This window comes from Ursus arctos, unplaced genomic scaffold (assembly GCF_023065955.2).
Source record: "Ursus arctos isolate Adak ecotype North America unplaced genomic scaffold, UrsArc2.0 scaffold_34, whole genome shotgun sequence".
Lineage (NCBI taxonomy): Eukaryota > Metazoa > Chordata > Mammalia > Carnivora > Ursidae > Ursus > Ursus arctos.
The window spans coordinates 29,670,170-29,692,367 of record NW_026623030.1 but is presented as its reverse complement, the minus strand read 5'-3'; the positions used below and the strand labels follow the sequence as shown (position 1 = coordinate 29,692,367).

Below are 22,198 nucleotides of genomic sequence, written 5' to 3'. Positions count from 1 at the left end.
CAAACAAATCTTAAAAAAAAAAAAATGGCTATTTCAGTAGCACATGGAGGTGAAGCAAGGCGGTTCTAAGGATTTGGGAATAAATTCCTCTTTTTTCCTAAATCCCCTCTGAAAGGTGTACCTTGAGGAGGAGGTCACGGAAGCAACCTGACCGGATTTGTCAGCCAACACAGTGGCCTGTCCACCCTACGGGTTCCTAGCAATTGTCAGAAGTGATGTTAAACTGTCTGGTATAGAAACACCCAGAATAAAAAATGAAAAACGATCACAAAACGGTATTTTAGCATAACCCTGCTTTTTGGGGAAACGTCTCAAAGAATATGTGACCAAACGTCCTCAACAGTTACCTCTCAATGGGAGGAAGTGTGGTGTGCGTTTTAACTGTCCAAATCCCTGAACTTTTAATATATAAAGTATGTAGCTTTTTTCATGTTGGGGGGAAGAATCATCAGACATGTCAGGAAATGAAAGGCAGAAAGCCAAGGTTACTCACCCAAAAACTGCCCAGAAGTTCCCCCTGCCTGGCTGGCTTCGGCGCCGGGACCCAAGGGTGTTCTTCCCAACAGTGTGCTTTCCCGACCAAGTGGCGCTGGATTCGCGGGCAACTTCATAGGGGCACTGCGGCTCGAGTGTCGGCCCCACTTCCGAGCAGCTGGGCTCTTTACCCTTCGTCTGAGGGGCAAACTTGCACAGTAGCGAAGATGTGCAGTCAGCCTCAGTGTCCCCCGGCCAGTGAAAGGGCAAGGAAAACGAGCTGTATGTGGACGAGGACTTATTCAGCCTCCGAAAGGGAAATCCCCTAACGCTAACATCGATGAAACTGGAGGACACTGTGCGTGGTGAAACTAAGCCGGACGGACGAGTGGCCCGTGGCCATAATTCTACATGGGATCTAAGTAAGTCGAACTCCGAGAAGCAGACAGTAGGGCGCTGACTGCAGGGCGGGGGGCGGGGGGGGGCGTGGGTAGCTGGTCGCAGGGCACGAAGCCTCAGTTGTGCACAACGAACGGGTTCTGAAGACCCAACACTTGGCATGTTGACTAGTTACTATGACCGTGCACGCTTGGAATGTGCGGAGAACGCATCTTAAGTGTTCTTACTACACACAGACAACAGAGGTGGACACGGCAAACAGCTTGGTTGTGGTAACCAGTTCACGTGTATCAAGTATCACGTTGCACGCCGTTAACATCAATTCTGGTTGCCCATCACTTCCAAGAAGACGGAGGAAAAGGAGTCGTCACACGGTGCCTGCTGTTCAGGCTCATTCAAGTTTCTGCTCTGCGTTTGTTGGACCAGCCTCCCTTCCCTGGAATACTGCAGTGTGGAGGGGACCTCGGTGGGCCAGGGCAGGATGGCCACTGGTCCCTGGGCACCCAGGCCTGCCACCAGAACAAGCTTTAAAATGTTCCTGACCCTTCAGGGGCTCCCCACCGTGCACTGAACGCTGGATCCACCCCTAAACCACCGCACTGCAGGGCTCTGCTCCCTTCACCTCACAGCCTTCTATCTTCCACACCTCTCCCAGGTGAATGCCACCCCTGCTTTCACAGTGGTCTAGTTCTGCGGACCAGCTCGCTGCGGTCCTAACGCTTCTTTCCGCAGCTCTTTGACTGCCCACCTCCCCACCAGGGTGAAGCATCCCGGAGCACACAGCTCAGGACGTAAGCAATCCTCTACCCACATCACAAAAGGACTACTTACCTGCAGTGGTTTTCTACTCTGCTTCTTAAAGGCAACTGAAAAGCCACTAAATCCAAGGTTCCCCTCCCACCTCCTGTGGCTGAACGGGACAGCACTACCAACCCTACCATTTTAATTCCACGAACCCCACCAGGCAAGGTTCCTCATTGTACACTCTTTCCCTCAAGAAACTGAGCTGGAATAAATGGACAGAGGCAGCTGCAAACTACAAACTCCGGGAGGGAGACCTTCCCCACCCCCATGATCCCACCCTCTCTAACCAAGTTCCTCCCCTTCTGATCCCTCAGAAAACCTGGTAACCAGAGGGACAGGAGAGGGCAGAGATTATCAGTGCCCTCACAGCAGATTAGATTAGTGAGGGGGACAAACGCCAGCTGACCCTTCCACCCAGGGCTGAGGGGCAGCGGACCATGTGCAAACTGCCACGGGAGACCAAAGGGGCACTCTGGAGCCTGCACAAAGCTGCAGGTGGGACAGCCACCAGCAAGGTCATGCAGGGAAGGCAGGACACCTGCTTCCTGGACTCCGAGGACGGTCTGCATTGCTTCGGCCCACCTTTTACCCTCAACAGGGCTCCAGGTCTGAAGGTCAGAGGGTGCGAGAAGGGTGGAGATGAACTTCAAGGTGGGCTCAGCACCTGCCTCCTGTGACTGGAAACTGGCAAGAAACCTGCAGCCCAACAAACACCTGAAGTTGGTCCCACGTGCACAACTGGCAAAGTCAAACCAAATGAACCTTCAGCCATGTGCTCACCTCATTTCCTAAGAGAAAGTGATGTTTTCACAAAAACAAATTCTCTCAAGATGCTTGAGGTACACATGCACTCCTGAGCCAAACAATCAGTTCTTTGGAAGTTTAATGTATTTTTGCAAACCTCTGCCCTGCCCCAGATGTGCTGATAGGACAGAGAACCCACTCTGTACATCGAGAGCCAGAGAACACCATCAAACTGCTTTGCAGACACCTTGCCCTTCCTGCATCTTACCAGTGCTCCGTACTGATTTTGCTCAGTTGTGACAAGTCACCAAATACGATGAACACCGTCCGAAGGAACCAACGCTCGACACTCCATGTGCGAGCCAAGCCACGCTCATTCTTCCGGCCCGCACTCTAACAGACCCTACTGGTCTGCATTAACGCAACAAGGGCACAGGCTCCCAAGTCAGGGCTTCCCCGTTACACATCACATTTCACAAAATGGAGGGGGAAACGTCCCCCACGTGTATAACCTGCATAGAAACGCACCCTCACAGGGAGGTAATGCGTGCTGACCCTTATTTCCCAGGGAATACTAGAGATGATTCAGAAAATCCAGACAAAAAGAAACAATATATTTTGCAGCAAATTTTTCTTTCAGTTAAGACTTGTAAATTCTCTCCCACCCCATATTAAACAGGTAAGTGAAGCAGCTTCCAAATTTAACGTTACATTTCAGATTCTGAGTCGTCACGTCACGCTTGCATTCCACACAGGTCACAAACACATATGCCTTCTATTAAGTATCTGAAGAAGGTGTCACCCCAATTACGGGAAGAATCTTCTCAAGTTCCAGACATAACCTGGTTTTGAACCGAATATAGCGTAGCGTATACAGCAGTTCAAATCTGTAAGCAAACCTATGGGTACATTTACTCAATATTGAAATTTATTCAATTCTATCCTTTGTATTTTTTTCCCTATATTTAAGCAAACCCTACCTTCTTCTTAGGTAGGAAAGTAATCATTTAAGGAGAAATGGACATCTAAAGAACTTTGGTAACCTGAACTATAGCAGTGCTCACACGAGCAAAATAGTTTAAGACTCCCAACTGCTACAGCATAGCGTCAACGGGTCCAACTCACGCAAGGCAGACCCAACTCATTTATAAATGTGGAAATCATACAAAGATAAACGGTTTCATCCAATGAAACTTTTGCAATGTTTCACGTTTACTGAGAAGCCATTCTAAGGTCTACTCTTCTGTTTAGTGTTTATTTTGTCTGTGCCCTTGAACTGGCCACAAAACTCCTTCAGAAAAAAGCAACAAAGCTGTGAGGTGTCCAACTTAAATCCTTAATCTTCGGCATCTTTAAAGCTTGGGAATACTTGAAAGCAGCATGTAAACGTGGAACATCTTTCTAGAATACCAATTTTACATTAAACATGTAACATTAAAACAAAAAGCAAATAAATGAATAACTTACACTCATTTTTAACAAATATTTGAGACTTCTGTCAAGTTCCTGCCATCATTTGTATGGTTCGACCGGACCCTGAAAACCTCATTAGAGCACGGTGACTTCAGCCACAAAGCAACAGCAACTGTAATTCTTAAAATGCCTATCTGAAAAGTCTAAGACACGCACTGTTCTGTTCTGACAGGTGACAGAAGACTCAAGCTCTTCCCCAGAGGACACCACCCAGTCAACAGGCAGGTGGGATAGACATCATAGCTTAATAGCACTGATGACGTTCATGCCCCATTAACAACTTACCAAACAGAAGATTTCTGACACCTGTCCTGTCACTTTCGTGAAAGGATTCAAACGTACAATAGACATAAGAATTTAACTTGCAAGGCTTCAAATTAAGTGAGAATAGCAAAGGCAATTTAAACAATAACATGGCACAACTTTCCCTGTGAGTGGTTTTAAAATGCTTACCAAACAAGGGAGGAGTTCACTTGCTTAGATATTTGAAATACAACTTTATTCTGATTCTAAACGAAAAGGAATGGGAATGACAGTGACAAACGGAGATTTCACCACTGGATATTGTGATGGGACTATAGCAGTCTCATATCTGAACAGAGGAAGGAAACAACTGCGTTCCAAAACAGCTAAGTATGCAGGTCCAAAAAATGAAGGTACTTTTTAAACTGCCACATTCACTCCGAAGCCCATTCATCTCCTTCAGCATCCCAAAGATTAAGCACATGTTCTGCTCAGCTATATAATAAAGTGGCAAACACGCTGCACCACTGACATCACAGGACAGTTGCCTATAAAACTAGACTTCTGACGCTGGGCTCCAGCTGCACGTTCTCACAGGTCATCATCCTCATCCGGGAGAGCAGTTGTCTGAGCAACCTAGAAAAGGACACAACGGGGTCATACTCTGGATTAGAGCCATCAGGAACACAAGACACCAAAACAGACCACGTGGTTGGACACTTGAACATCCTACCTCTAGATCGTGCTCATACTGTGCTGCCAAAGCTGGGTCCATGACAACCTCTGGTGGGGCAAGAGCGGGCATGGCGACAAACTCCAAGTTAGGGTCTCCAATTAGTTTTCTAGCAAGCCACAGGAAGGGCTTTTCAAAATTGTAGTTACTTTTGGCAGAAATGTCATAGTACTGTTCAAAACATAAATAAATAAAATAAAATTAGTTTTAAAAACTCTACTACTCACTCATCATTTGGATGTTCCGAACTGAGAGAACTCTTCTGATCTGCACCACAGACGGCTACGAATCCCTTTACTAGACGTGTTACTGTAATTTTATGTTTGATAGAGCAATGACGCAGTAAACAGCAAGTTTTAAGAAACATACCTGAAGATTCTTCTTTCGGTGGAAGACAATAGATTTTGCCTTAACTTTCCTGTCCTTAATGTCCACTTTGTTGCCACACAGCACAATGGGGATGTTCTCACACACTCGTACCAGATCTCTATGCCAGTTAGGCACATTCTTGTAAGTAACCCTTGACGTGACATCAAACATTATAATGGCACACTGGGCTAAAAAAAAGATTTAGAATAAGGGTTACAAACCTAGGATTTCCCGCACAGACAAGGATTGCTAAGGTGCACGGACCAGGCATCAGGCCATCTCTATTTCTTCACTCATTCCCAAGGTCTCTTTCAAGCCTAAAAATCTTAATAACCGGAACGCACAGCAAAATTTAAAATTCCACTTTTTAAGTATGAACGACCAGCTTGCCATATCAAATCTCTCTGCTGTAAAACTTCATTAATACTGCCCCCTCCCAAAAATCAAAAGTAGATCAGCATCCCAGACCTGTCTCTTCTATTCTGAAGATCTAGGAACCTATTTTTTTTTTTTTTTAAAGATTTATTTATTCATTTATTCGACAGAGATAGAGACAGTCAGCGAGAGAGGGAACACAAGCAGGGGGAGTGGGAGAGGAAGAAGCAGGCTCATAGCGGAGGAGCCTGATGTGGGGCTCGATCCCACAATGGCGGGATCACACCCTGAGCCGAAGGCAGACGCTTAACCGCTGTGCCACCCAGGCGCCCCTAGGAACCTATTTCTCTAAAGACCCTAAAATGACTAGACACATCAGAATACATTATCTTTTTGCTTAAAGAAACCTCAGGTCTACATACTGATCTCCAAGGAAAACCATAATTCAATTATGACAACAAACCACAAAGTATGTACAGCCTAACACTTTTCCGGCTCAACAGTTTTCTGTTATTTGTACAGTCAAAGAGCATAACGCATGAAGGACTACTCGTAACTTTTCACCAACCAGAGAAGTGAGATTCCAGGAGGCATTTTCTTTATGCATCATTGTTTGCAGTTCTGAAATCATTTTGGGGGGGAAAATAAAAAAAGCCCCAACTATTCCTGATGCTACAGCAACAGCTTGTGTGACGCTTACTGTCTTGTGTTCTGAGCCTCTCTGTAAAGTCCGGCTCTGTACACCGCGCCTATCATGACACAGCAGGCGACGCCGTGGCAGCCCTCAACTTTCCCCGCGTGCGGCTCGGCGCCCCGCGGGCAGCGCACCCTCCGCGCCTACCTTGGATGTAGTAGCCGTCCCGCAGCCCGCCGAATTTCTCCTGACCGGCCGTGTCCCACACGTTGAACTTGATGGGTCCCCTGTTGGTGTGGAACACGAGCGGGTGCACCTCCACGCCCAAGGTGGCTGCAACAGAAGCACGGCCGTGAGCCCGGAGCTGGCGCCCCCCACCCGCGGGCCCCGGCGCCTGGCCCCCCACGTACCTACATACTTCTTCTCGAATTCACCCGTCAGGTGACGCTTCACGAACGTCGTCTTCCCGGTGCCGCCATCGCCAACCAGCACCAGCTGCGGGACGGCACACGTTGGCGAGAAGCCCCGGCATCCGAGCGCCTCCCGGGCCGCCGCCACCCGCACCCGCTCCCCGCGGACCCCGCGCGCGGCGCCCACCCCCCCGACCACGTACTTTGAACTGGACTTGGGGCTCTCCCTGGGCAGCCATGGCGCTGGTGCTGCGGAGCGAAGAGAAAGACGTGGGGTCGGCGGCGCGGCGGCGGGCCCGGGAGCCACATGGCCGGGCCCGCCCCACGTGCCCAGGCCCACAAAGGGGCGCCGGGCGGCGGGCCCCACGCGCGCACACCCCGGCCGGGGCGGGGGCCGCGGCGCGCTCACGGCGGGCGGCGCTGCTCCGTCCGCGGGGCCTGGCGGCGCGCCCGCAGAGGAGGGAGGCCGGGAGGCCAGGCAGAGGCCGGGGCGCGGGGCGGAGGCCGGGGCCGCACAGAGCCCAATCGCGCGCCCCCCCTCCGCCCCGGGCCCGCCGTCCGCCCCGGGCCCGCCGTCCGCCGCCCGGCCCGGGCCCACCGCGGCTCGCGTCCCGGCGCCGGCCTGCGGCCTCCACCGCGGGGGGAAGGGGAGAGCCCGCCGCCGCCGCCCGGGCCCGCGCAACCGCCACCGCCCTCGTCCCCGCCGCCGCCCGCTCCGGCTCCCAGTCTCCCGGTGCCCCCGGTGCCCCCAGCCCCCGAGGCCCCGCGGCCCCCGCGGCCCCGGGCCCGGCCCCACCGCACTACCTTCCAGAAGCGTCTCCGGCCCGTCTGACTGAGGGCTGGAAAGATGGCGGAAGCGCAATTCAAATGCCCGGAGACGCAGCCGACGCCGGCGCGCGCCGAGGAAGGGCGGGGCAACGGCGCCGCGCCGCTCCCACGTGGCCCGGCGCGCGCGCGCACGCACGCCGCGGGCTCGGACGACCACACCCGTCGGCCTGGCGCGGAGGGAAGACTCACGGGGCGACGGGCGCGGGCGAGCGCGGGACGCAGAGCGGACGCGCGCACGCACGCCGGCCCGCGGGGCCACGTGCATTGGCCTGGAGGGCGGGTTCCCGCGCGCGCATGCGCCGACGGCGACGCGGCGCGCCCTGGTGCAGCCGCGCGGCAGAACGGGGAGGAGAGGGCAGGCACCTTGGGCGGGAAACTCTCGTTGAGCGGCCCACACAAAGCCTCTGGGCTTCCCAGGTCGGGCGGCTCGCCGTGCGAACGCGGTACAGCAGTTCCCGGGCGGCCCCATGTTGGGCTGCGGGCCACGCCTGCCTCCCCGGCAGCTTCCACATCGCTCTCTCCGCACCACCTACGGCCTGCCCTGCGCCCCTAGCTCGTTTTCTCTTTCGCCGCCACCCCAGGGCCTACCTCCCACACCTCCCACTTCCCGAGCCCCCCATCCCGCCCACTACCCACCTCCCCTAGGCCCCCATCACCCTCTAGGCCGTTTCCCTGCCCCCGGCCTGCCTTCTTCCCCTCTCGCCGCACCCCCATCCCTTCCTCCCAAATACCATTCTTCAGGGCCCACCCTAGGCCCCTAACCTGCGCTCCCAGCCGCGGGCCCCTTCCTGCCAAACCCGGGTTCTCGAGCTCGCTCTAGGTCTAACTCTAACCTTCCCTGTGGCCCCAGCCCTAGGCCACTTTAATTCAGTGCCCCCTTCTCCGTCTCACCTCGACCCCTGACCCCTTCCCTGCGTTCCTAGTCCCACCCCCAGCCCCGTGTCCCTGGCCTCAACCAGAACCTACTTGGGGGTAAAAGACTGAAAGATACTTTTTCCCACCCTGAAAAGCCAGCCACCCTTCTTAAAGCATCTATTGCTCAGCAGCCTTTGTGACCGTATCCTGCAAACAGGATGATGAAATCACGTTTTCAAACTTGGCAGCTCTTCTCATCCCAGTTACAAACTCGGATGGAATCCATGAGCGTTTAGGTTCCAGACTCTGGAGGGGATAAAGCTGTCAAGAGTCCAGACAGGATGCACGCACTCAGAAGTCGCGTGCTGCTGGGGGTACCCACCTCAGAGGGTCAGTATAGGTACAAAATAAGATGAGCCACGAGCTCAACAAATGTTGATTGTGATTACAATCCATTTGCCTCTAACAAGGATGTGAGCCGAATGGAGTCCTCCAACCTCTTACCCTAAATCCAAGGCCCGTTTTTGGCATTTGTGTGGACAGCCACAGATTCTCTTTTAACCAGGTCTTCTTGGTCCCCTCTGCAAGCAAGTGTCCACACCCACAGCAAGAGCAGGCAGCTAATGGCCCCATCAGAATAGTCAGGTTGCTCAGAAAGGATTCCACCGTGGGACTCTTCCCAGAGCAAAGAAAACCCAAATGACCAAGAAGGAGTTAGTCACTTCGTCCTGAGTGCACTTTGCAAGCAAGCCTGTTGGGAATACAACTGACGCAAATTGGGCACAAGGCTTCTGCGAACCTGCCTGCTGGGAACTCAAGTCCGAGGGCCCCAAAGGACCCTCAGGAAAACACCAAGCAGCTCTCTCTGCTGCTGGTGGGAGTGTGCATTGCTTGGCCTCTCAGGAGAGCAGGAACTGCTAAAACATAAATGCCGAGAGAGCTGACGACCCGGTACCTCCACTTCTAGAGAGATTCCCTGTAGTTAAGCTCGCACAGACGCACGGGAGATAGTATCGCAAGCACTCACTATAACACTATAGCAACAAAAAAGGGAACTTCCAGAAAGATCCATTGACAGGGAAATGTATACAAATATTTAACTGGATTCTGGTACAGCATCTAAAAGGAAGCACGTTCCTCTGTATCAACAGGGTTAGATCTCAAAGGATGATGTTGAGCAAAGAAGGAAGTTCAAGAAAGATGTGATAATAGCTTTACACAGTATATATAATTTTACAGAGAGATGGTACAGCATACCATTTACGGACATTTTTATAAACACAAAACGTATTAGTTCTTGAATGTGTGTGGATAATTTTTTTTTTACTTGACTACGATGATAAGACAATCCCGAGGCTGTTGTTTCAAGAGACAGTAGGAAGGGGTGTAACGGGGATGGGCAGAACGGTCAAAGAAGGCTATCTGCAAGGTTCCCTTCGGTTAAAAGAAGGTAATTGAAGCAAATAGGACAACATATTAACCACTGTATAACTCCAGGTGGTGAGAACACCAATGTTTCTATCTTTGGCATTTTTTGAAACTATTTCTTCCCACAAGAAAAGCCAAGGGGAACTCTGTGGAACCAAGAGTACTAGTTCTCACACTTAGAATTCTAATCGGAGTTCCGGATGATTTGGTTTGCTCGTTAGCTGCACTAACCCTAACCCAGAACTTCTGACGACGCTCATCTCAAAGAGCCCAGTGAAAAAACGGGAAAACGCACTCTGGCTGGCATAGATAACGCGTTTCGCCAGTAAGACTGCCCGAACTCTTCTAATCACCGTGGCTTTGCAGTGTACAGGGGTACCTCTTGTCTCTGCCACCCAGCATGGATTGCAAACCCGTGCTTGCCCTGTAGTTTCAAACGTTGCAGCCACTTGCAAGGAGAGGCAACAGAATTACAAAAACGTTGCAGCAACAGTACAAGGCATATCAGCTATTGCCTCTAATTTCCTCAAACATCAGCATTCCTCACTTCCTCGGTCCTCCTCTCCTTCTCTCTCTCAGTATCGATTTCACTGTATATATGATTTTTAAAATACATATAGGATTTTTGTCCTCTGGGATGTCTGAGAGTAAGCAGCAGGTGGGATTCCGCTCAGTGTGTATTTCTTGAAACCAAGGACATTCTGTTACACAACCACTGCTCAGTTACCCAAATCAGGAAATGGACCCGGCTGCAATCCGAGGGTCTCATCTACAGACAGGAATGCCGCGGGTCTCACTGCCGTCCTGTAGCTGGTGCGGGATCGGTTCAGGATTACACGTGACCTTCAGCTGTTCAGTCCGAGTAGTTTCCTTTATCCAGAGCAGTAACTTCAGCTTTCGTGACCTTGACACTTCTGCAGCAGATTTTGTAGGCCAGGTCTTCTGTGGATGTGTCTGATATTTCCTCTAGATGGGATTCGGGTTACGCCGTTTGGGTTGGGATACCTCAGAAACAGTGATGTCCTTCTCGGTGCATCTTTTCAGGAGCACAAAGTGAATATTCGTAGAATATTTCAGACCCTTCTTGTGCCCTCTAGCGCTGCAGGGATTTGCGGGCTCGCTGACATACATGGAACCGGTGGTGGCCAGACCCCACGTGGGCTAAGTTGTGCCCTCTTTTCCACCCCATCTCCAGCTTCTTTCCCTGTAACTCTGCTATAGCCCCGAGAGCCTTTCTGAATCTTTCCTCCGCCAAGTCTGTCCCTGCCTGAGGCCTCTTCACTTACTGGTCTCTCTGCCTAAAATGCTCTTCCTCCGTGTCCTTGCCTGACTGCCTCCTTCTCACCCTTCAGGTCACAGGTAAAATGTCACCTCCTCAGGAAAACGCACCCTGACTGCCCGCTTTACAATGGTGTCACCATACCAGCCCATTTTCCATCTCAGCCCCCGCTTGATTTTCTCCAAAGCACTTACCACTAACTGAAAATAGCTTGCTTAATATTTTACATGCTTACCTTTCTGTCTTTCTTTCTCTCAGTAGAATAAAGAAAGCACGTTGCTTGGCATGATACTCAAGGTGTCTAGCACGTGCCTGGCTCATAATGGGTGCTCCGTAGATATATGTTGAATCATTGAGTGAATTATTGTTTTTTGTTTAAAGATTTTATTTATTCATTTGACAGAGAGAGAGAGACAGCCAGCGAGAGAGGGAACACAAGCAGGGGGAGTGGGAGAGGAAGAAGCAGGCTCCCAGCATAGGAGCCTGATGTGGGGCTCGATCCCACAACTCCAGGATCACGCCCTGAGCTGAAGGCAGATGCTTAATGACTGAGCCACCCAGGCGCCCCAAGTGAATTATTGTTAACCCCATCTGAATACAGAAAGAATAACCAGCAACAGCAGCACTATATGCTAATAAAATAATAGTGACTTACATATACAAGCTTATCAGAATTTTAATATGCTATTTCATGTCAAAGACTAATCATTAAACAAATAACAAACATTTAACAAATACAGGGCCAACCTTTCCTATTTGTGCACTTTCCATCAACTTCCTTGATTTTGCAAACCAATAAGGAAGGAATTCTTAAAGATTCCATTATCTCCTTCATTCGTCAATCCAGCTGGATATCAATAGTTTGTCAAATGAAATATTTCCTCTGCTGGACACTGTATTTTCTACATAGGGAGCACACTGATGCACCAATACCAGGCCGCTTCCTAGCGTCAGCACGGAAATTACTTCCCCTGACTGTGAAATCGAGAGCCTCATCATATGTTCATGGCAGAGATCTGTCCAGTCTCTTCCATCCAATGACCAGAAGGCGCAGAGGGTACACTTTGGTGCCCATGAACTCAGTCCAACCTTCAGTGGTACTTGTCCTATCCTGGGGTGGACCACAACATGATCTGTATCTAAACTAATTGCTAGCCCTTTAAAATGTGATGGTTTTTAAAGCAAGTCCATAAATTCTTTGACACGTCCCTCTTGACAAAGGTTGAGCCTGCTTCTTGAGTGTGGGCGGGGCTTAGGGACTCACTTCCAGCCAAGGGAGTGCGTCAGAATGGACAGCGTGTGACTTTGAGACTGAAATCGGGAGGCTCTGTGACTTCCACCCTGCTCTCTCGGGTCGCTCACTCTGGGGAGGACAGTCACCATACGTGGGGACAAGCACAGCCCTGTGGACAGGTGCTTGTGACAAGAGTTGAGCCGCTTGCAAAGAGCCCAGGGGGACTTGCTGGCCTGTGTGGGAGGGAGCCGTCTGGCAAGTGATCTTCTGGCCCCAGTCCTGTCTCACTGGCTGTGGCCGCCCCTGCTCATCTTACCTGCAGTTTCTGGAGACCAAGTCACAGCCTCCCAGTGAAGCCACTCCCAAATCCTGACTTACGGAAACCATGTGAGATTTATTGTTTATTGTTGTTGCAAACACTAGCTTTTGACATAATCTGCCATGTGATGAGTGACAGGTCTACAACACAAAAAACAAGGATAGTTCACATAAAAATCCAGATATCTGGTTTCTTTTGAGAATCGAGATTGGCCATGCTGGGCCTGCTTTCCTGCGTGCCCACAAGCGTCTGGATAGGCCGCTGCCTCCCACGGATGGGTGAACACTGCTTTGGCCTCAGTGTCAATCCCTAGTATGTCTCAGACCTGAGGCCTGTCGTTGGCCCTTGTCACCTGGCCCTCAGCCTGCTCTACTCACTCACCTGCCTGAGCCCTGCAGGACCTGAGTTCACAACCTCTGGTTTCGTGAGTCTAAGACACAGAGATGAAAAAATACACTGATTCATTCATTCATTCAGCGAATACTTAGTGAGCACCTACTGTATACCAGCCATTCCCTAAAGACTGGGGTAGTGAACGAAACTGACCCAAAAGGTCTTGGCCTCCTAGAACTTTCATCCTAGAAAGAAGAAATGGGAAGTAGACTTGGTAAGGAAGTAACATATCCAGGATAGTTATGATTGTTAAGTGAAAAATAAAGCAGGTCAAGTAGATACGGGATGTCAGAGGAAGGGGGAGAGTGACCAGCAGGGCTTCCCTAAGATAGTGACATTTGAGCAGAGGCCTGTAGATGGTGAGGGAAGAAGCCACACAGATATTGGAGGGAAGATAATTCTAGGGACAGGGAATGGCCAGTGCTCAGGCCCTGAGGTGGAAGGCTGCCTGGAGCTGTCAGGGACAGCACGGAGGCCCGTGGCCAGGGCAGAGGCGAGAAGTGACACGGGGCCTCCGTGCCGACCACGCTTCTGCGTGAACCCGGGGTCTCAGAGTGAGTACAAGAGGCTCTTGTATTAAGAACAACGGTTGCTTCTTCATAGCAAGAGGGACCTTCAAAACAGACCATTGGCCGTCCACGGTCAGACAGACTGCTCTCTGTGAAAGACACGTTCATTCCGTGTCCCACGTCACTGTAGGGGAGCCTGGTATAGGAAAGAGGATAAAAAAGGCCTTAAGAAAACACAGGTATACAACAGAAGAAGACAGTTCTCGGAGGCTGACACAGGCCCGGGGCCCTTCAGGCCACTGTAGATACCGACGTACCTGCATCTGTCTCCAGACGTCATCTACCCAAACCCAGAAGTTTATGTTCGCCTTCACACGGAGAGGCCCAGACCCAGCATCTGTGTACCGTACGGTATAGCAGCAAGGCGGCACCTCTGACTACGTGGAAGGACAGACAGCTGTTTATATATGGATGTCTAAGCATGCACCTTTCAAAGTGTGTATAGGAAAAAGTCCAGTACATATATTTTCCCAGTATATCTTTAGCTGTATATATAAATTTTCAGTTTTTCAGGGTTTCAAAAATTGTGGCATATTTTAAATGCCGACTTTGAACAGACGGGCTGTTCTAAGACGTAGAAATTGCCCATGCAACATAACGGTGCTATTTATAAGATAATTACAGGGTGTACTGGTTTCTGGGGGTTGCCGTAAGGAAATGCCACAAACCAGGTGCCTGAAAATCACAGAAACGGATTCTCTCACACTTCTGGGAGCCTGACATCAAGCTGTTGGCGGGGCCATGCTCTCTCTGAAGGCTCTAGGGGAGCGTTTGTTCCAGGCCTTTCTCTTAGCGTCTGATATTGCTGGCCATCCCCGGGCATCCTTGGCCTGTCGATGCATCAGCCTGCGGTCTGCTGGGTTATCACGGAGCTTCCTACCGTCTTCCCTCTGCGTGTCTGTGTCCTAATCCCCCCCCTCCTCCTTCTTCTTTTTTGATTATTTCTTTATTCGATAGAGGGAGAGTGAACAAGAGAGAAGGAGAGCATCAGCAGGGGAGAGGGAGAAGCAGACTCCCCACTGAGCAGGGAGCCCGATGGAGGGCTCGATCCCAGGACTCCTGGATCCTGACCTGAGCCGAAGGCAGACGCCTAAGACTGAGCCGCCCAGGAGCCGCCCCCTACCCCCGCCCCATCCTAATCTCTTCCGACGAGGGCACCATTTGCATTGGATCAGGGCTCCTGCTAACAACCACATCCACATCCCTTTACTTGCTTGCGTACGTAAAGACCGGTTTCCAAATAAGGTCACCCTCAGCGTATTTTTCTGGGGGACACGATTCAACCCAAACGCAGGGCTCATAAAAATTTTGTGATATCATAGTACACTTTGGTAGAATGCTGGGAACCGGGGCACAAGCTTCAGGGCGTGTGATGAGTAGTTTTCTTTGCTGGAGCCGGACAGCCCGTCTCAGAGCTGCCTGGCTGTACCACGTGGCTCACGTGGGGGCTGGGGGAGTGCAGGACCTTGTGTCTTCCCACGTGACTGTCTGACTCCCATAATAAGTAACCTTCCACCATCGATAGATATCGAGGTGTGCTTTAGCTTTTTTCCCATGACAACCACGCAGCAGTTAATACCCTTCAACATACACATATGTGTGCGTCCTGGGGCTCTTACAGTCACTTTAGATTTATCAGGAAGAACTGGTAGGTCAAAGGACGTGTATCTCTATTTCTGTTTTCCCTAGACATTGGGAAAATAGGGTCATACTGTAGTTTTTGTTTGGTTTGGTTTTTTAAAAAAATTTTTATTTTTCGGTCATCTCTCCCAGCAACGTGGGGCTCGAACTCACAACCCTGAGGTCAAGCGTCGTTCGCTCCTCCGACCCAGCCCGCCAGGCACCCCTGTCACACTGCATTTTTAATCAGCGGTTCCCGATTATCAGGGATATGTGTATCTTCTCCTCCCCATGGGCTGACATTTCAGCCCAGGGGTCAGAAGGTGGCTCCTGGGGCTGGTCTGGTGACAGCAGCCCTTCAAGTATTTTTTCCTCTTGGATGACATCCATACCAAACAAAAGTCATGAGTCATCATCTGTGAGGTATTTCATCCTGTTTCCTTTCCATTCACACAGAGGAATACATCAAATACTTCTCTGAAAAACAAGCCAAGTGTATGTGTACCGGGCAGAGTCACGGCCCCCAGGGATGTCCACGCTCCAGTACCGGCACCTGTGACTCAAAGTCCCCAGAAGGGTCGTCGCAGAGGGGGTCAGCACCACAGAGGGGACACTGTCCGGGGAAGCCCGGTCTGATCACAGGAGTCCCACCACGGGGAGAACTGGCTGTGGGCAGGCAGAAGGGGGGGCGGGGGAGAGACGTGAGTGCCACGCGGCACTGCTGGTATGGACGGACGGACCCCCAGCCCAGGCGAGTGACTCCTCCAGGAGCCGGGAAAGGGGACGAAACGGACCCTCTCCCAGAGCCTCCAGGAAAGGTCGAATTGAGCGCAGTGAGACACCTGGTCGCGCAAATGGAAGATAATAAATGTGTTTTGTTTTGAGCCACTAAGCTGGAGGCCATTTGTTACAGCAGCAGGACGAACACAATCCGTGACATCATAAGGCTCTTTCCAGAGAATATATTCAGCCCCATCTTTAAGAGGGTAGCCTATTCTTTTTCTTTTTTTTAAAGATTTTATTTACTTATTATTTGAGAGAGGGGGAGAGAGAGAAAGAGAGAGAGATTCAGAGAACCGGTGGGGGGAGGGGCAGGGGGAGAAGCAGACTCCCCGCTGAGCAGGGAGCCTGATGCGAGATGAGACTCTATCCCAGGACCCCGGGATCATGACCTGAGCCCAAGGCAGACGCTTCACCGACTGAGCCACCCAGGCGCCCCAGGATATCCTATTCTAAGTTTAGCATAATGATCAATTAAATAAGGCAACTGCATTTCCAAATACCTGAAAAGCTGATTCTCGTTTCCATTTACGTTGCATATGCAGGATCAAGAGGAGACAGTGAATTCTTCAAGATATGACCAGAACAAACACTCTATGGCCCACTGACAATCCTTCTTCAGGAATCTGACTTGGAATGGATTTTTTAAATTTCCCCTTGTATGTCGTTAAGTCCAATAAAGATACATTAGTTTAGAATCACAGAATTTTAAAATAGGCAGGAACGTTTGCTGGGTTCAAATCTAGACTCTTGGGCCCGAAGTTAGCTATGCTGTACTTTGCCATAACTTGCCCACCACAGTAATGACATTTACAATGGGTACGCATACTAAGCAACTTTCGTGGCATAATGTTTTCACTCACTTAACAAATACTTATTTAACACCTCATATGTGCTGGGCTCCATTCTCAGCGTTGGAGATAATTAGGGAGTAGTGGACAAAAATCCCTGACTTCAGTGGAGTGGACATTCCAGAGGAAAGAGAAATAATAAACAGCAAACAAAATACATGCGTACGTGATGTCTCTTATCAGAGGGCTGTAGGTGTTATGGGGGGAAGAGAGGGCAACGGGGTTTGGAGTGTGGGGTAGGGGGTACAATTTTTAACAGGGTCATTGAAAAGGTGTCATTGGATCAAAGTCTTGAAGGAAGTGAGGGACGAAGCTTCACAGATATCTGGGAACAGAGCATTCAGATAGGAACAGCCAGTGCAAAGGCCCTGAGGTGGAATGGGGCTGGTTGGGAGTGAGTGGAGGGGAGGGCACCGGAAAATGAGACCCTGGAGGTATTGGGGACGGTCAGATGGTGCAGAGCCTCCCAGGTCACTGTGAGGACTTCGGATTTTTCTCCAAGTGAGTCAGTAATTTACATATAAAAATTATAAACTGTCCCATGAATCTGCACAGCCTACGTATTATTACCAATGTACTGTAACCTCCAGGGTGTTCGCTGAAACTTCAGTGTATTGGAGAATCAAACATGCTGCAGGCAACCCTTTCTAATGGAGGAGTGAGTCACGGAAAATCGAACCAGTGGCCTAGAGGAAATTTCTAGGCTACACTGAAGAAAGTTGGAGACAAGGCGTTAGGCTGTTTATTGCTCTTACTGTGGTCTGTGGCTTGTAGGGTGTTCCTACCCTGATTCCAGGAGGCACTGAGTTCTGTTCTAGCTCTGCAAAGGCACTTCTCACTCCTCGGGGACTAAGTGGATGATTGATTCATTCAGTTCCTGTCAACAGGAGACATAAGGGTAGGGAGGAAGGACACAAAGATCAATAGTCAGCAAACTTGTCCTGCTCATTCTTTCATTCATTACTTGTAACATTCCTTGAAGAGGGCCACATAATATAGCATAGATGCCCTATCGAACAGGGGCTAAATTCCTAATTTTAGTAAACGACTGTATTAGTTTTCTACTGTTGCCATGACAAACTATAATAAATTTAGCAGCTTTAAATAGTACGTATTTACTGGCTCGCAGTTCTGGGGGTCAGAGTCTGGGTTGGGTCCTCTGCTTTGGGGTTCAGAAGGCTGAAATCAAGGTGTTAGTGGTCTGCTGTCATTGGGAGGCCCCAGGAAAAATCTGTTCCCAAACCAGGGTGTTGGCAGAGCACAGGTCCTTGTAGCTCGAGACTGAAGTCCCCATTTGCTTGCTGGCCGTCAGGTGGCAGCTGGCGTCCACCCTTAGGTCCTAGAAGTCTGTCTTCAGTCCTTGTACGTGGATCCTACATTTCAGAGCCAGCGATGGGGCACTGACTCCTTCCCACCGTCGGGGTCTCTCTGTCGTCCCCCCTGCCACATCTCTTCCCGCTGGAGAAAAGCCCTCTGCTTGTGAGGGATCAGGTGGTTAGACTAGGCCCACCCCCATAATCCGGTAAAGTCCATGAACTGTCACCATGGGGTGCCATGGCCACACTGCATATGTGTGTATGGGACAGAGACAACAATGACAAATTATGTACTAGTACCCACACTCTCATTCCTTCTCCGGCAGGGGAAGAAGGCTCTTTTTGACAATTCAACATTATCCAGTTGCTGCGCACTTTATGTGTTCGGGAATAATAGAGGCTGGGGAGGAGACATCAGGTAGGGCCACCACTCACTGGAGAGAGCCGTTAGCTCCGTGCCTGGGAGAGTAGTGCTGGCCCACCTGCAGGGGCCAGGAGGAGGTGGTCCTGGAGCTGTGCAGAGACCACGGGGTTCTGCGACCTGCAGGGCGTGAGACATGGAGCATGGGAAGCTACACAAAGAGGATTTTAAGAGTGATGCTGCCGTCATCTTTTAATGTTCTTTGGGATGCCTTAATCAGGACTGGACGGTGGGCCGGCATGTGTCTGAGGCACCGTGCACGCCGGACACTCGGATGCCATACTCAGGCTCCAGGGGCACTCGGGCTGACATCAGAAGGTTCCATGGAGGAAGGGCTTTCCGGAAGAGCCTCTGTTAGGGTCATTCGGCGTCGTGGGTCTGTGCACATCACCGCCCCACGCCGCCCAAAGTGGTGTTCCTCCAGCGCCACGTGCATCCCCGGTGCGCGTCCTGGAGGAGAGAGCCCCTCCACGGTGCGTGTGTCCAAAGCTGCGCCCAACCCTCTTCCACAGCCTGGCTGAACTGCTCACCAAAATGTTCACGATCTTTAAAAATAAATGAGTGTGAAAGCACAGAAACAAAAAAGCAAATCAAGAAGGGACGAAAGCCACATCTGGTTGACCCGCTGAAGACGCAGCGGGTGTGCAACTCCGTCGGCCCCCAGGCCCCACCCCTTGCTCCCGCAGGCCCCGACCTCCCCTCAGGCCCCGCCCCTCCCGGCTCGGCCCCGCCTGTTTCGCGCCACGCAGGCCCCGCCTTCCCCCTAGGCCCCGCCCGGCCCCGCCCCTCGGGCCGCGGCCTTACCGCGAAGGTTCCCGCAGGCTGCGTGGGCCGGGCGCGGCGCGGCCGGGCATGCGCAGAGCGTGCAGGCGCGGTTGCCGTGGCAGCGCCGGCCCGTGGGGAGGGCGGTGGGAGGGCGCGGCGCGGAGCCGGCGACCAGCGGGCTGAGGCGGCGCGGCCACTGAGAGTCCGCGGCGGCCGGAGGCGGCGCCGGGCCGGCCGGAGCGGCGGGGCGCGGCGCCCGGGCCCGTGGGGATGCGGGACCGGCTGCCGGACCTGAGGGCGGTGAGCGGCGGGCGGGTGGCGGATAGCGGTTAGGGACGGGCTGGTCCGGGCGGGTCCGGGCCGGGGGGCGCGGGGGCCTCCGGGGCGGGCGGGGAGGGGCGTCGGGGAGGGTGGGCGGGGAAGGGGAGGGCGGGGGCCTCCGGGGCGGGCGGGGGTGGGGGCTCCGGGGAGGGTGGGTGGGAGTGGCGAGGGCGGGGGGGCGCCGGGGAGGGTGGGAGAGAGCGGCGAGGGCGGGGGTCGGGGGTCGGGGGTCGCTGTCTCCACGATGTGCTGGACGCTCCCCCAGCCGAGAGGCAGGAGCGCTGATTTCCTCGCTGATAGATGGGGAAACTGAGTCTTTGAGAGCGCAATTTGCCCCGGGGGCACGGGGCAGCAGCCGGGCCTCGAAGCCCCTTCTCTGAGCCGCTCGCTGCTTGCCCAGGCTGAAGGCTATCCCTGGCATCGCCCTGTGTGATCCTCTGCGCAGCACTTAGGACAACCAGAACTCACTGAGCTGTGGTCGGTCCCACCCTAGTGGGTGGGTGTGAGCTCCTGGGAGCAGGGGCTTGTGCCCATGCCCACTGTCCGATCCCCGGGGTCTAACTCACGACCTCGCCCGTGGGAGGAGGAAGGCACACGATGCCCCCTGCCTGTGGGACCCTGGTAGCCCCGACGCTCGGGCGGAGGGCCCGCGTTTCCCCAGCGAGTAGCTGGCCTTCCGAGAACCAGGACCGCGTGCTTGCCCTTTCTTAGCAGCCAGCACTCCCAGCTGGCGGAGTGTGGAGCCCCCAGCCAGTGAGCTCGCCAGTTACCCTTTACTGAATGAGAGAGGGGAGCTCACTCAGGAACGGGGTGAGTTTTGATGCACTGTGCGTGTGTTCAGGACGACAGCTTGAGGACTGAGACGGCGGCAGTGGGGCCAGACTGGGTGTTCATAGAATGTGGGAGAGTTGAGAAGTTTTAGGTCAAGAGTTAGTTATGACTTTTTTTCTATAAAAATGCAGGTAATTGATGCTGAGTGTTCATGTCTTGTATCCCACTGCACAGGGAAAGCCTCTGCCCAGTGCAGCAGGCAGCCTCAGAGCCCAGTGCTGGGCCCACAGCCCAAGGCATCCATTCGTTGCATGTAATGAATGAGGTTCTTTCCTTTGCTTCTAGAGTGTCCCTGATTATAGGCCACACTGAGGAAAGTAGAGGGAACAGTCCCTCGAATCATTACCTATGTTCTGTGCGTCCGATGAGGAAGCCTGGTTCAGAAAGGCAAAGGATGACTCTCCCTTGGGATCATAGAAATTATGTTTTACATCCATTCCAAGAGCCTTTCTTCATAGTGATTTTTTTCTTCCCTTTTTGTTAATGGCCAAATATTCTGATCTCTGCAGTTGCACATCATGTTATATATAGCAAATTTCAGCTATCTCAGCCGATAGGATGTCGTTCTGTGCCACGAGGAGCTCAAGTATTTGTTGAGTGAAGAAATGCTGAATGCATCTGAACATGACTGTAACTGTTAGAGCAAACAGAAGTTCTCAAATGAATGTAACATTGGGGAATAGTAAGAAAGATCTGCCAGTAGACTATATGAGCAGCTTTTCTTGGCTTGATTAGCAAAAAATAAATCGAGCAGTCCTTTACCACTGTCGAAGCTCGTGCACATCCCAGCTCTCCCTGCTGCGGCGGGAGGAACACGTGACCCGTTCGATCTAGAATTTCAGAGCTAGAAGTGTCCTTCTAGTCCAGTACCATCCTGCTCTAGGTAAAGACACTGAGCAATTATAGAGCAGACTGCTGGAAGTTTCTGCTGGTGGACTTGTCTAATTTTGGGCAAATTATTTTTAAAACTCTCAAAACCTTAATTTTCTTGTGCATAAAATGGGGATAATAATCTCTCTCTTGCTTACTCATAGAAGGAGTTGTGAAACATGAAATTATCTCCTGTGTATGACACTCTGGGAGAAGTTGGGAGAAAATGCTATGTAATTATAAGTGCTATTAATATTTATTAGCTTTTTAATGTTTGCAGGAAGTTATAAAAAGGAAATTTCTATCTAGTGTAAAATATTAATTTAAAATTGAATTTGACATTTAACGTTTAATAACTTTTAATATTTAAAAGTTCACCTGAAAATTATCAGATATAAAAGTCAAACTTTTGGGGCGCCTGGGTGGCACAGCGGTTAAGCGTCTGCCTTCCGCTCAGGGCGTGATCCCGGCGTTATGGGATCGAGCCCCACATCAGGCTCCTGTGCTATGAGCCTGCTTCTTCCTCTCCCACTCCCCCTGCTTGTGTTCCCTCTCTCGCTGGCTGTCTCTATCTCTGTCAAATAAATAAACAAAATCTTTAAAAAAAAAATAAAAGTCAAACTTTTATTTTTCCTTAAGGAAATGTATTTTTTCCAAGTAGTTCTTGGAGTAGTTGAAAGTCTATTCATAACCATGTTTCTAAACAGCTGGTGTTTTTTTCCTAGGTGAATTTTAATTTGATAGTTAACATGCCTCATAACAATGTCCAACCTGGCAAAATAGTTGTTTTTGGAAACCTCCAAGAAGTTTCCTTTATTAGCTGTTAGTTCTTTTTCCTGAGAAGAAGGTTATCACTGATA

General features: G+C 51.3%; 2 protein-coding genes across 3 annotated transcripts in view; one reads left to right on the top strand and one right to left on the bottom strand.

Annotated features, from left to right (window-relative positions):
* Positions 1–3,014: 3,014 nt before the first annotated feature.
* Positions 3,015–7,591, bottom strand: RAN (RAN, member RAS oncogene family). The gene is made up of 7 exons (XM_048221619.2): positions 7,463–7,591; positions 6,862–6,907; positions 6,659–6,743; positions 6,456–6,581; positions 5,240–5,427; positions 4,871–5,041; positions 3,015–4,773 (listed from the first exon to the last, which is right to left on the bottom strand). The coding sequence occupies exons 2-7, from the start codon at positions 6,895–6,897 to the stop codon at positions 4,729–4,731; spliced, it is 651 nt and encodes a 216-aa protein (XP_048077576.1). The 5' UTR covers positions 6,898–6,907; positions 7,463–7,591; the 3' UTR covers positions 3,015–4,728.
* An 11,917-nt stretch (positions 7,592–19,508) lies between these two features.
* The window catches only part of STX2 (syntaxin 2), a 32,947-nt gene continuing 30,257 nt past the window's right edge, over positions 19,509–22,198 (top strand). The window contains exon 1 of one of the 2 annotated variants that reach the window (XM_057306021.1): positions 19,509–19,616. In XM_057306021.1, coding sequence (XP_057162004.1) covers positions 19,587–19,616 — 30 coding nt within the window. In that variant the 5' untranslated portion in view covers positions 19,509–19,586. The remainder of the gene's footprint in view (positions 19,617–22,198) is intronic. The other variant, XM_026514677.4, reaches the window with a different exon arrangement.